Genomic DNA, 14,579 nt, shown 5'->3' with positions numbered 1-14,579 from the left:
TTATGTAGGATGTGCCGGCTCGATACAGACTCCGTAGTATAAATGGGCCGGTTGGGGGTACCTTCCTTATATCCTGCCAATTGAGCAGCGACACATTGTGGAGCCTGATCATCAAAGGGGGCAATCTGCTTCCTGTTTTTTTATCCCGGGGCGAATGCTAGTCCCCTGTAAATTGAAGATAGGAAAGGATGAGATGTAATTAAAAATGGCAGGGAAGAAGGGAAACTGAAAGAGGTGGAATACAAGATTTACTGCTTTGCCTTTGACTTAATCTCCCTCTGAAAATTGTGTCGACAAAACCACAAGGAGTTAACCTGAGAATCGAATTCATGTGCATCCCTGGAGGACTCATTCAAGAAAAAAATCACAATAATTAAAAAACATATTCATGTGAAAAATAACTGCAAACAAAAAAGATATTAAATACCTCTGTCTGCTAGTTATTATCTATGAGACGCTATCATTGACAGGTGTCAGTAATAATTCTTAATTTGACTTACAGTTGAGTTTATCAAACTTCCGTTTGTTGTGGTATAGCTGTGTAGTAAATTGTGTAGTGTTTGTTTAGTGAAGTAGTGAGCTTTCTGGTGCCCTCTCTGCGCCAGTCTGAAGCCACATGTTGCCAAAAATAAGACCACATTTGCAACTTTTTTGAAATAAGTGGCTTCTGTATGGGACATTCAATGCCATTTGCAACCACCTTATTTACGTTTATATACATTGTCATCAATACAGACTTCCAAGTGTATGAGTATTTATTAAAAAAAAACAATTGTTTTTGCCTTTAATTATTGCAACGTTAATATAAAATGTATGAAAATGTATAATTGACAAATTTTTGCCCCTATGGTGCACCCTCTTTTTAAGGCTACAATTCCCATAATCATCATTACTATGTCTGATGTTAATCAGAGTTGTAAGTCACAAAATCTTACCAGCCTGTTTTTTTTTTAACAACCATTTATTTGAATAGATTTTTCTTTTTTTATGGCTGGTGGTGGTCACAATCACTAGTCCTTGCAGCGAACATGCTCCATGGTAACTAAAAATTTAATTTAATTAATTATACTGTTCTTTATAATTGTAGAAGTTGCTGGTCGGCCTGTGACGAGAAGAAGTTTTAACATCTAGCTATAAAGGTAAAGCTTCTCTCTTTAATGAAAGTATGGTGTGTAGCGATAACATGCAAGACTTTGGATAGGCGGGAGAAAGATGGCTGCTGGTCATCCAGGAGAGGACTGAGAGCTGTTCTGGTGCCAATATTTTGAGCAATAGCCTGAGGTACCCAGGACTTTTACATTCTTACTGGATGCTTTCTTTGCTCTTTTTATTGGTTTACTACACATTGTCTTGTTGGAAATGTGTCTTAGAGAGGGTTGGATAATACATTTTAAACATTTTTTTTCTGGCAGGTATATTAGACTGCTTTATTACAGGACCATTACACTAAACAAAACCGATTTTCTGTAATTGCTTTTAGCAATCACAGACAGGGGATCCTAAAATGCCACCACATGTTATGTGGTGAGTTATGTCATTGTGGTTGGTATCTCGGGTTCACTTTATCAACAATGTATCACAAATGCTTTATGCCCTGAAAGAGTTAAAGGGAAAGACTTAGCCAGAAGAGCGAAAAAAAACCAAGTCTATTTAAAATACTTGATGCCTGAACCCGGGGCAAGTCTGTTATGATTAAGCACTTTATGGCAGACAGCCTCCAAATAATATATATGCAGCCACCAGCTGGTAAGACGCGGTCACACCTTACATTATTACCGTATACCCTCACAGAGTGTGGTCGTGTGTATCCAGCCAGCACCCGCACACTGCACGATTCAATCTCCACGGATAAACCACTGATCCACCAGACATTTGACCAGTATGCCATATGGCCAGTATGAAAAAAAAGGATTACACATACTGTTTAGTGTAATTGATTTAAGATGGAGTAAAATTTCCATAAGCCATCTCCCTTAAAGTGCGAAAGAGGCAAGGATAAGCTTGCAGTCTTGTCAACCTACCACTAACCCCAAGACAGTTGCAACTGGGACCTCCAAGTGCTGGCATAAGATCTCCCTTTTTCATATGGGAGCTAGGAGTAATTAATCCAGACTAGGGATGCTAGGCTATTCATACAAGGATACCCTCGCAAGGGGAAGTGATAGAATTGGTTGGGGAGTAGTTGGGGACAAACAGCTCTACAAAGATAAAATTTCTGCCTTACAAGCCCACTAATTAAATGTTGTACCTGATGCCTATAAGGCAAATCTAAAGAGAACCCAGATTACAGTAAAATGTAATTTCATCCACAACTGAAGGACTACTAGACCTGATGATATCAAATAACACAGGCATATGATATGGTCATTATGATCTAACCTTCTTGGATGAGATTAAGTGAGTTGCTCAATTCAATTTATCTGAGTTTGTGGATGTGACAAGCCATCCCTCTATAAAGCGCAGTTTAGACGTCACCGAGAATATGCCGAATTAATGGGTATTATGACTATCATTAACACTTAGGAAGCTAAGATATAAATCAAGTGTTCATGCAGAGAATTCAAGTGCTATATATCAATGAGGGAAGCACCATCTGGGATGTTCAGGTACTATTAAATCAGAGTAGAGTATGATAGTGTCAGCTCCAGGCTCTATGACCTTGAGAATTTGCCCATTTACCATAAAGAGACATTACATCAGCATAGACCCTGAAACTCAAGTCAAACCTGAAAGTTCCTATTTGGTATTATGATATTAAAAACAGTGCTTACCAGATGGAGGATTTCTTTACAGAGGGCAGTAGATCTGTAGAACATGCTACCTGGTGACATAGTTTCTGCAGATACTGTTAATGCTTTTGAGATTTGAATTAATTTAAGGCAAGTGAGATAATTCATAAAGGCACAACTCTAGTTTTTAGAAACTGAATCAACCTTTAGTTTTAAACAATAAGAATACTAAATTACGCCTAGGACACAGTTTACTGCTGTGAGTAATACATAAAGTTCTATGTGTTTAAGGATAAAAGTATTCTTTTTAAAATGCACACTGGTCCTTCACTATTTTGTGCTGGTCAGCATATTTTTATGCTGTTATACTACCTTTTGAGATGGATCCAAGCCCTACCTTAAATGCATTGTCAACTTTTGACATTAATCTCTCCATTGCCATATATTTTTCTATTGCATAAAATTTGCCTATACAAGTTATTATGATATGGGTAAATTAATTCATGCCAAACATACTTCCCATACATACGTATTAATATCTCAGCCAGTATAAAAGAAAAACCATCCTAATCTAAGCTTCTTCAGTGGCATATGTGTTATTGTTCCGGTTAGCAAATATAAAAAAAACACACACACACAGCTAACAATGCATGCAATGATTCCATCATTCCTTTATGCAAACAATTTAATCATCAAAACCCTGAAAGGCATGATTTTGAATTACATAAATAATCAATAATATTAATAGATATTGCATAATAAGTTTTATTCCTGGGCAGAAACAAAGTACAACTATATATATATATATATATATGCATGTAGGATCATCTAACAGAGCCATTCATCATAATCACAAGCAAATTTAGAGTGGAATTTATTTTTCAACATTTTTTTTTTGAAAATAAAGACATTTTTAAATTCCAGGAGGACCTAATTTTTTCTTCAGTTTTTTCTAGGTCACACATTTTCTATTTGTTTTTTGCATGCCTCAAGAAAACAGTAATAATAATAGTAGAAAAAATTACCCACTGTGTACCAGGATTGTATTATCCATTACAAGCCTATGCAATGTACTCTCAAATTACCTTCCATCCAGTTCAACTGGTCATCAATGTGTAACCTTAGGTTTTGGGTCATATATGTTTTATTAAAGAAATGGCCCTTACTAGAAGACAAGATATATCTCACGAGTTTCTCATCTCATCAATTTGCCTCAGCTTCTATCTCTACATTTGTGTCGTCTGTAACATTCAATACACATGTCCTGTGGTCCTGGTTCTGATCCATATCAAGGCACTATATTGAAAGATGACATAATTGGTCCAAGTCGGTAGAAACGAATAAGTCGCTCTTAACATGCTGGTCCATAGTAATAACATTTGAGAAAAAAGGTTGTTAACATAAGTATCTGGGCTGCTTTCAACAATGACCCAGAACCTCCATGCAGTGCAATCCGTTTAAAAAAAGGTTTGTTTGTAAAGATTTAAACAACAGTCTCTTGGTCCCATTTCAATTCCGTGGGTTTTACGTAACAGCAATACATTTTGTTGGGACTGCCCTCTTTTTGAGGACAGACACTGGCATCCTTATCCCTAGGATCAAAAGTAACTTTCTCATCTGTAGCAGTGTAAATGACTCTGTCCGAAGAACATGTCTTATCAAAAACAGAACAGATGTTATGGCTCCCCCCTCCACCTGGTAATGTGTTTTTGGAATAACATTGTTCCAGATACTTGACTACCACATCTTCTTCCACTCCACTACCGAGCGTCCTGGCATCCCCTATAGTGACAACTTTTCCAGACTCAGCATCCTCACCTTTTTCCTTTGACTCTCCTTTTTTGTCCAATTCATTAGAGCTCCCTTTTCCAGACTCCATTTCCGATGGGGTCTTTAAAAGCTCAACATCTTCTTTATCCTTTGTTTTCTTGCAGCAGGAGTATCGTTTGTAGGGCCACTTGGAACAGCCTTCGGTTCTCCTCGTAATTGCAATTGCAGCTGCTCCAGGGAGAAAAATAGCTGGGCCTATAGCAATAAGAGGAATGGAGCCCAGAGTCTCTCCTTTGAACCCAGAAACAGTAAACATAAAACCAAAAACAAGAAATATGCTCATCAAAGCCACCACTAGTCCTGTACGAGGGTTGATATCATCTGGTCTCATCTCTTTATACCATTAGACAGTGCTTTTTGATCACAGGTACATTGAGAGCCCTTGTTCCTTGTTATTCTTATCCGTAAAGAAAGTAACGTAGTCTTGACTCTGTAAGAAGCAAATAATTTCCAGTTTCTCTGCTGGTTGCACAGAAGGCACCAAGCTGGAGCCTCTTAGAATTCTTTTATTCCCATGTAGGGCAGCCTAAAGACAACAATAATAACTCCTGAATGCGATAGATTATTCTTCTGTGCGAACATTGCTCCTGGAGCAGATGCGATCCTAACATTGATGTCCACTGGGAGTCTTATGCTGTAATTTCGGATGCCAGAACAGTGAAATTCTCCGTGTGTTCAAACTGTGCCTCAGTGCAAACTGAGACAGTCATCTCTTAATGCAAGAGTATGTGAGAAGAGGGAGGAGATAGAGAAAGAGCAGGGGAGTCGAGTTAAAATACTAGAAAGGGAAAGCTTCATATAGCCCCTGCCTTATTATTCTGAAGAACAAAATAGAAATGTGATCTCTAACCGGTCCTAGAAGCAAACAAATGGGAAAAAATGCGACATGCACTCTGTAAATATTTGTAAGTCACTGAATTTAAACTAGTTATGATGTCATGGCACAGATATGTTACAAAGGGCTCTTTTAACCTCTTTGAACATGAGAGGGATTAGAATACACTAAACACACGGACAGATAACGTGTACATGTTACTTATAAATATTGCATTTTTTAATTGAAAAAAAAAATAGGAACGGTTTGTTTTGCTATCATGGGACACAGAATAATTTCAGTGAAAAAATAGTATATTGAAAATGATCTGTTAAAAAACAGTACATTTCTCGTAGCATTTAACATTACTTGTTCTTTAAGCTCTCTTTTAATATATTAGACTATATACCGGCATATTATATTTCCTGAATATTTACCGTTATATCTTTCTTGAAAAATATACAATATTTGTTTGCCTGGTAGATGTAGCAGATTAAAAATTCTCAAAACATCAGACTTTTTTGTCAATGTTTTTTTTTTTTTTTTTTTTTACAGTAAAATACATCTCAGACAACTTATGACCTTGTTGCGCCTCACTGCTTATATTTTTTTGGGTCGGTAAGCAACTTCATGATTGCAATGTATAAGTGACGGAGATCAAATAAACCTTATTATTTTTAATCAAATAAAATAGGTCCATCAAGTTTTATGTGGTGTAAAGAGATCTGTCTCATATACAAAAATAACAAGCAACATATATATATGAAGTGCCTCGGGAAACAAATTAGTGCAGACAGAATGTTTTAGTGTTGTTTTAGAGCAAAATGCAAGATCATCATACTTGTCCACTCCTATTTCTCGGGCTTATATAACACTGACCTTTTAATGACACATACACTTCATTTTATGATTAAAATGTTCTAGATTTATTTTTAACCCTACGACTACTTCAGAAAAAGTGCCGTACAAGCTAATCTTTTACTTGCCCATCTTAGAAAGAAACAGATTTTAGAATCAGCATGATTAACCACACACACTCACACCTCATACTGTTAAATTGCTGATTGTTGTTGGTAAGTAAAGGTAAGGTAAGTAAAAATAGATATCCCAGTTCTGCCATCTTCTGTCTCAAGTTTTGATTTTAAACCAAATTTCTCTGTAATTAATTTTATGTATGAATAGTATATATATATATATATATATATATATCACATTTGCTAAATTATAAGACTACCCTGATTATAAGATGACCCCCCCAAAATGTGAATATTAATTTAGGAAAAAAGAAAAAGCCTGAATATAAGACTACCCTATAGGAATTTTTTTTACTAGTAAATTCACATGTAAACGATTTGTTCATATTTAATAAAAACTATTATTGAAATAAAAGATTTTTTTTGTTTATTATTTCCTTTTATTTCCCACTCTGCCCCAGTTACGCCTTTTAACCCCCTTATTTGCCACTCTGCCCCCAGATATGCCTTATACACCCATTTATGCCACTCTGCCTCCCTGACATGCCTTTTAACCCCCTACACTCCACTCTGCCTCCAGAAAACCATTAAACCCAACCCTCATGCCACTCTTACCCCCTCCCCCCGACTTACCAGTACTTGTCCCCCGTGTTTCAAACTCCCTGCGATGCAGACCTCCACTGCTGCTGGCCAGTACTTCGGCCGGGGCTTCTATCACGGAGCACCGGCATCACATGACGTTTCGGTGCTCCACCATAGCAGCCCCGCCGGAAGTGCCGGCAGCAGCGGAGGTTGCCTGCGTGCAGACGTTCACCGGCTGCTTTGAATTTAGTTATGCTAAAAACTGTGAAGGCAACAGTACCCTTTTAGAATTAGCAACTAAGTATGAGAAAGAGAACATTGAATGAAAGCTGTGCCTTCTAAGAAGTTCAGCAGAATGGTGGGCATGTGACCAGTATGATAACAAGACCCTTAAATAACCCTTTTCCCTCGAAACACAGGTGTTTTCTTTACATTACACCTAAACATACTGGAAGGTCTATAGCATCAGAAGAGCTGAATGAAAAGGTTTAAAACAGCAAAAGCCATTGTGCACAAAAAAATACTATCCAGTCAAACATCAGCCAACCTGATAATGCATTTTGTTTCCATAGCAACATCAACCAACTTGGCAATGCAGATAAAGTTTCCTCAGCAACTTCATCTATCCATCAATTAACATTTTCAAAGGTAAAGAACACTGAAAAAAAGAATTACTATCTTAAGCCATTTTAAAATCAAATTTGTCGTGCTAGAACATAATCGTACCTTATTTGGTGGAAGACAATTGTACTGGCAGTGGAGAAATCAGTTGAAAAAAGAAATGTATTAAATAACTTGCAGAATTTTAGATGGAGTGGTTTTTTAATGTAATATTTTTGTAGACTTATGATAATTCACAAAAAGCAGAACTTATGCATCAAAGTACAGATATTAAAAAGTGTCACTGAACCCCAAAGTTGGAAAACTTGCATTAGAACTTGGGCCTAGACGCATACATACATGAACAGTGGCCTATGAGTTCATACATGATCATGCTTCCCATACTCACCATCATTTCCTTGCTGGATCCCGGGACCAGGGGGCAGGTCCTAAAGACAGCGGGGATACATACTCATGAGATCCTGCAGCATTGAGCGCTAGTAACTGTTGGCAAGTATGGCCTAGCTGCAGTTGTGTGTCTGGCACTGGCCACTGGATTCAACTCAGTTCATCATCTGAACCAAAGGTAGCCTTCCATATACCGACAGTCATCATCATACCTGGCAACTCTCTGGGTTTGACCTTCAGGTGAAGCACCGCTTTCAGGGTCAACACCCGAATCCTCTGGACCCCGCTTCCCTGCCCATTTGTCCTTTAAATGGGGGTGTTCTCACTCAACGACGGCAGCGGGACCGGCCACCGATGTCAGCGGGCAGTCCTGGCCACGTCCCGCAAGGGAAGGCTCTGGGTAGCCGGAGTGAAGAAGTTCCCAGGTATGGTCAACATGGGCCTTCATCTGGGTCACTGAGAGGTTAACAAAATAAATAGGAACAGAAACGTGATTCTAAGCTGAACTTTTTTCTTTTTCTCTGTCTTTTGGCTCTGTCTCATCTGTTGCAATATAACTGTCTGTGTGAGGCACATGCTCCACTACACACTGCTGCAGTAAGAAGATACCACCACTGTACTCCCTGTACCTGGTGTAGATGCTTTTGGGAAAAATAGACCATGTGGGCCAATTGTGGCGATCATCTGATCTCCCCTGACCAGCCCAGTAAGCTGTGACATTAAGGTGTGTAGTTATCCAGTATAGACCTCAATCACAACTCCCATTGGCCGGATAGGTAAGAAAGGTAAATGGTCCTGCCCAGCCTGGCCTTCAACCCCACCTCACCTCTTAATGAACGGGTCCCAATTTGGACACCTAGTTTATGTATATGGGGGATGGGGTGTTTGTACCTGGACTGTGGCATATTCAGTGCTTTATGTCATCATTTTGCCGAGTTCACTCTTAGACTTTACATCATTTTATTGGTTATATAACTTACCTTACCCCACAAATGTTATGTATAAAAAAAAGCAATTCTGGTATAAGTTCATCAGTCAACAGGAACATTATATTGTTGCTATGGTGATTGCACAACTTTTACTAATTTCCACTAAAGTAGCTCTTAATGTGTAAAGTTAGATCTGTTCAAAACAAACAAACTTTCTACATAGATTAGCCAAGTATAAAGTCTGTAAAAAAATGCTTTTCTAGTTCTTAATCACTGAAAGGTTTTATATTCTACACAATTTATGTTAAACTGTGTCTTCCCCGGTTTTGGAGAAGGCATTGTACGGCCACTTGACCTAATTCTTTCTTGTACCTTCAAGACGTTGTTTTATTATACCACTCCAGCCAAGTATGGTACTGGAATAGAAAGAAGCAGACAAAAAAATTTGGGTCAAATGCTTTCTGCGTCTCCTGCATAATTAGAAATGGCAGTTTAATGTAAAATATTGTTATAATAAAACAGAGTAGGAGAAACTATTGTTTAATATTTCTGTTCCTTAAACTTAAGAAACACACAGATAAAAATAATTTATGGACAATTTAACAATTTACTAGATTAAAAAAATTAAACAATTTTGAAGCTCTGTCGAAAGAATATGGTTGTACTTGTAATCACAGTTATCAGTCAATATGTAGTATTAAAGGGATCATTGCTAGACTGGGGATAACGATACAAACCTGGCACTTTATGGCCGATGGCCACCTAATGATGGACTCAGAGCCAACGACTGGATACGACAGGCCACACGTAATGTTTTTATGCTCACATGGTGTGCGACCAGGCCTATCCAGCCATTGATCATGCACTGCAGCACCATCATTACACTTTATGGACAAAAGTATTGAGACACATGATGATTATACCAGCAGGGGCTTTTATTACATTGCATTAGCCCGTCTAGTCAGCCCAACCTCTGAATAATTTCCTTACTCTCTGGCCTTGTCTTATATCTAGCTTAGCCTTATGCTGTTTGAAAGCTATTCCATGTATCCACCACCGTTTCAGTACAGTAATATTTCCTGGTATTACTTTTAAACCACCAATACAAATATTAAAGAGAATGGGTCCAATTACAGATCCCTGAGGCACCCCGCTGGTAACAAGACCTTGCTCCAAATGTATTCCATTGACTACAACCCTCTGTTGTCTGTCACTCAGCCGCTGCCTGATCCATTTAACAACATTGGGATCTAAACTCAGAGATTGCAGTTTTTTTGGTAAGTCTTCCATGTGGGACAGTGTCAAAGGCCTTACTGAAATCCATATACGCAAAGTCTACTGCACCACCTTGATCAATTACTTTAGTCACCCTATCAAAAGTCAATGTGATTAATTGAAACCAATGTGACTTTAGATGTTTAACAATCTTATCCTTTAACATAGCTTCCATTGATTTCCCCACTACTGATGTAAGACTAACTGGCCTGTAGTTGCCCGACTCCTCCCTACTGCCTTTTTTGTGAATTAGCACAGCATTCGCTAATTTCCAATCTTCTGAAACCACTCCCATTAACAATGATTTGCTAGTACACCACTAAGCTCTAACATGGGGTGTATCAGGCCCCATCAACCTACTTGTCTTTACCCTTTAGACAGCTGAATAAGAAGCTCTTACTCAATAAATTCATGTTTACCATTAGTCTATACTGAACGGTATACTCTAATCCAGTATACTCTAAAATGAACCAAAACAAAGTTAATTAATACTTCCAATCCCAAAGGTATATATATACATATAACTATATAGAGATTGCAATCTTTTGGCCCCAGGACATACCCATTATATTTATTATATACTTGCCCCGATTATGGGCCACACCCTTAAAGTTTGGTGCTATTTTAAAGAAAAAAATATATTTAAAGAAAAAAACACACATTAGTGGAATGGTAAAACAGTATTTTATCTAATGAACAGGAATACATGTATTTTAACATTTTTGGTATCTATTATGCAGTTAGTCAGCATAAACTTGGAAAACCAATAGCCATTTTAAGATCCTCCCCCTTAATTCATAATACATCTTACTTATATATATGTCACTCTAACCCCCTGCTATGCCACTCTGCCCCCCTGATATGCTTTATACCCCCAGATATGCCACTCTGCCCCCACTCTGTGCGTAGACAACCTCTGCTGCTCGCCGCTTCCGACAGGGCTTCTATGACAGAACGCCAGAAGGTCATGTCACGCCTGCGCTCCACCATAGAATCCCCAGTGGAAGTGCCGTCAGCAGCGGTGGTTATCTGCGTGGATCGCGCAGACGTCCACCAGCTGCCAGAGAGGAGGATCCCACAAATAGGGAGGAAAAGTGTGGCCTATAATCGTGCCAATACAGTATATAGGAGGCAAAGAAGAAAGAACAATAGTACAGCACTGTATGGTTTAACAGTGTAAATGAAAAATATTTACAAATGCTCTCACAAATAAGACTGGACTGAGATCCTGCTTAAGTACAAAAACAGCTTATAAAGTATGCAGGATACCAGTACATCATTGGGGAGGTCCTGAGGCAATCAGCTAGTCCTTTATCCTTGTCTACATACCGTATTTGCTCGATTATAAGACGACCCCCCAAAATCTGAATATTAATTTATGAAAAAAAGAAAAAGCCTGAATATAAGACGACACTATAGGGAAAAAGTTTTACCAGTAAATGTTAATTCATGTAAACTATGTGAATAATTTTTTTTTTATAAAAGCTATGATTGAGAAAAATATTTTGTTTTTATTTCCTTTTTTTCAACCTGCCCCCCAGTTATGCACATCTGCCCCCTGGCTTGCCACTCTGCCCCAGAAATATACCCCCTATATGCCACTGTGCCCCGTGATATGCCTTTTAACCCTCTAAATGCCACTGTGCTCCATCATATGCCTTTTGACCCCCCTATGTGCCACTCTGCCTCCAGAATTGCCTTATACCCCTATATGCCACTCTGGCATTTAGGGGGTTAAAAGGCATATTATGGGGCAGAATGGCATATAGGGAGGTATAAGGCATTTCAGGAGGCAGAGTGGTGTATAGAGGGTTAAAAGGCATTTCTGGAGACAGGGTGGCATTAAGGGGGTTAAAAGGCATTTCACAGAGCACTCTGCCTACAGAAATGCTTTATGCCCCCATTTAACACTCCCTCCACCTCCCTCCTCCAAACTTACCGGAGCTTCTGAGTCCCGGTGCGTAGTCCGTGCAGCGTGTAGAGCTCTACGTGATTCGCGTAGACAACTTCCGCTGCAGCCGGGAGGAGGTGCGGTTAGCAGCGGAGGTTGTCTGCGTCCATCGCGCAGACCTTCCCCGGCTGTCAGAGATCACGGGGAACTCTGATCTCTGACAGCCGGGGAAGTACCACGCACTTTTTCACAAATGTTTGTAAATGCAGACTGCATGGCTAGGTGCTTGATTTTATACAGTTGCTGCAATGGGTCTGATTAAAACACCTGAATTCAATAATTAAGAGGTGTGTCCCAATACATTTGTCCATATAGTATATATATATATATATATATATATATCTATATAAATGCCAACTTGTTCACTAGCACAATGTACATATAAAGTGTGTGTGGAAAACATTTATACAGGTGTACATACTGTATACTGGATTATATTGTATAGTACATCAAAGAAAATAATTGACACACCGAGAAAGTGGCATGTCGATTACTTGACATTTGTCTTAACACTTCTGAAACCCAGAGTCTTCTGCTTAAATTAGCAGGTACAGTTGTGTATTGTGTTTAGTGATTTAGTATGTTCAGCAATAGGTTTCCTTTGGTAAATGATCCCAGAAGTGTTATGAAATATTTTGTCCATTCATGTGCAACATTTTTAGCAATGTGCTGCAGCCTAGAATTTCTGCAAGAACATCATTAGTCAGGCCTAATGATGTAGTGCAGATTCCTGTGGCATTCCCCATTATTCCCTTAACGTAGCTCTGTCTAACTTTTACATGGGGTCAGCCGAAGAACTTCATGAAGTATATTCTGGAAGCCTAGCGAGATTGATGACACAACCTAATAACGTCTATAGATTAATTAAGCAGAATCATCAGACAGAGGATCTTTCATGTCAAAGTCATATCTTAACTTGATGCCCTACTTAGCTAAACTCAAAAGCATCAACTGAAACAAAAAGAAATTGTCTTGACTTGTATGGAATAGTATCAAAGTAGACTAATGTGGAAATAAATCTTAGTTAAACACCTGCATTATGAGATTGAGAACATACTTGGAGGCCATGACAGATGAGACAGGCACTTGTAGTCATAAACCAAGACAAGTTAGCCACTGGGGTGAGCCTACTATAATCTGAGCTCAATGGTTATATATAAAATAAGGAAGATATTGTCTTTATATTTCATCCAAATGCAGGACCTCACCCAGTATCCATCCAAAGCAAGTACTGTGCATGTTGACAGCACATCACCATCCATTCAACATAGTTGAATGTGTTCTCACTCCTATCCCTAAATATTGGGATAAAATTCCTTATGATCATATCTGGAAGCACTAATTCCCCAGGACTCCAAATTAGAGCCTTCCATCTCCAGAAAGAGGTTTTTGGTCATGCCCGCTCTTGCTTATTCTTTATCTAGACATCAATCTACTTCCTTCCCCTTTAAAGTCTGGTTGGGGCTAGCCCTACTCATGATGGCAACAACACCCTCTAGAGATGCGGTGCTCTGGGCTACCAACCAAGGAGAGGTCTTAGTTATGCCTGATCTTTCCTGTCAGCTATTAGCCCCCACAGACAGCTAGACCCCCAGCAAGAAAAACAGACTGTGACCATTTATTTAGTAAGAAAAAATAAATATCCATTCTCTCTCATTTAAGGATCCATTATTCTAACAAAGGTACAAAGAAAAGAGTCAGTTACTGAGAAGGTGAAATTTCTACAAATGCTAAAAAAAGACTGAACATGGAGCTATTTACAAAAACCCTTATGTGCATAGGCTGCAGCTGTCTTCCGACTATAATTAATTGCATGTGAACGTTAGAGTTAGTATAATAGACCTTAATCTTCTGACATTTTTTAATCTGTGGAAATACCATATCAATAGGCCTTTACTAGCAAATGAGAAAGGCATTCAAAATTGCTAATTAGCGAGGTGCCTAAGCAGCATTTTTTAGGAAACATGGGAATATCTGCTTGCATTTAGTTTAATGATGAGGCCATTGAATACATTTGCCAAGGATTATTCAGAAGAAATTCCTCAAAAAAAAAAAAAAGGTATGAAATTGGAAATGTAAGTAGAAATATTTTTTTTGAAGTCACAAAAAAAGAAACAGTGCTGGAGGAGAGTTATAATATTATAGTCGTACAAAAAACTGCAGCCATGGATAGATTTGTGCCATTTTTTCCCCCAAAATCTGTCTGTATACTGAAAACAAGGTTTACAGTTACTGTAGAAAGAGTGGTATATATATCTATATCTATATATATATATATATATATATATATATATAAAGAGGGTATTTTCACATATATTTACATGTTGACATTTTATCTGCAAATGGAAAAATGCTGAAAATAAAGAAAAATAAAAAAAGATGGCTTAGAAACTTTAAAAAAAAAAAAAAAAAAATATATATATATATATATATACTGCCCTATATGAAAAAGTCCTAAGAGGGAAAAAAGAACATAACTAGACTCCA

The 14,579-nt window shown here is 38.2% G+C and overlaps 1 protein-coding gene across 1 annotated transcript; it reads right to left on the bottom strand.

Annotated features, from left to right (window-relative positions):
- Positions 1-3,813: 3,813 nt before the first annotated feature.
- TMEM215 (transmembrane protein 215) lies at positions 3,814-5,238 on the bottom strand. Its single transcript, XM_053456459.1, has one exon. The coding sequence runs from the start codon at positions 4,888-4,890 to the stop codon at positions 4,213-4,215; it is 678 nt and encodes a 225-aa protein (XP_053312434.1). The 5' UTR covers positions 4,891-5,238; the 3' UTR covers positions 3,814-4,212.
- Positions 5,239-14,579: the final 9,341 nt, after the last annotated feature.

The sequence above is a fragment of the Spea bombifrons genome, chromosome 1 (assembly GCF_027358695.1).
Source record: "Spea bombifrons isolate aSpeBom1 chromosome 1, aSpeBom1.2.pri, whole genome shotgun sequence".
Classification (NCBI taxonomy): Eukaryota; Metazoa; Chordata; class Amphibia; order Anura; family Pelobatidae; genus Spea; species Spea bombifrons.
Note: the sequence above shows the minus strand (reverse complement) of the source record. Positions and strands in the feature narration are given on the sequence as shown.

What these genes read in the sequence shown, in the direction of transcription:
- TMEM215 (XM_053456459.1), bottom strand. Translation starts at nt 4,890, where the DNA reads ATGAGACCAGATGATATCAACCCTCGTACAGGACTAGTGGTGGCTTTG.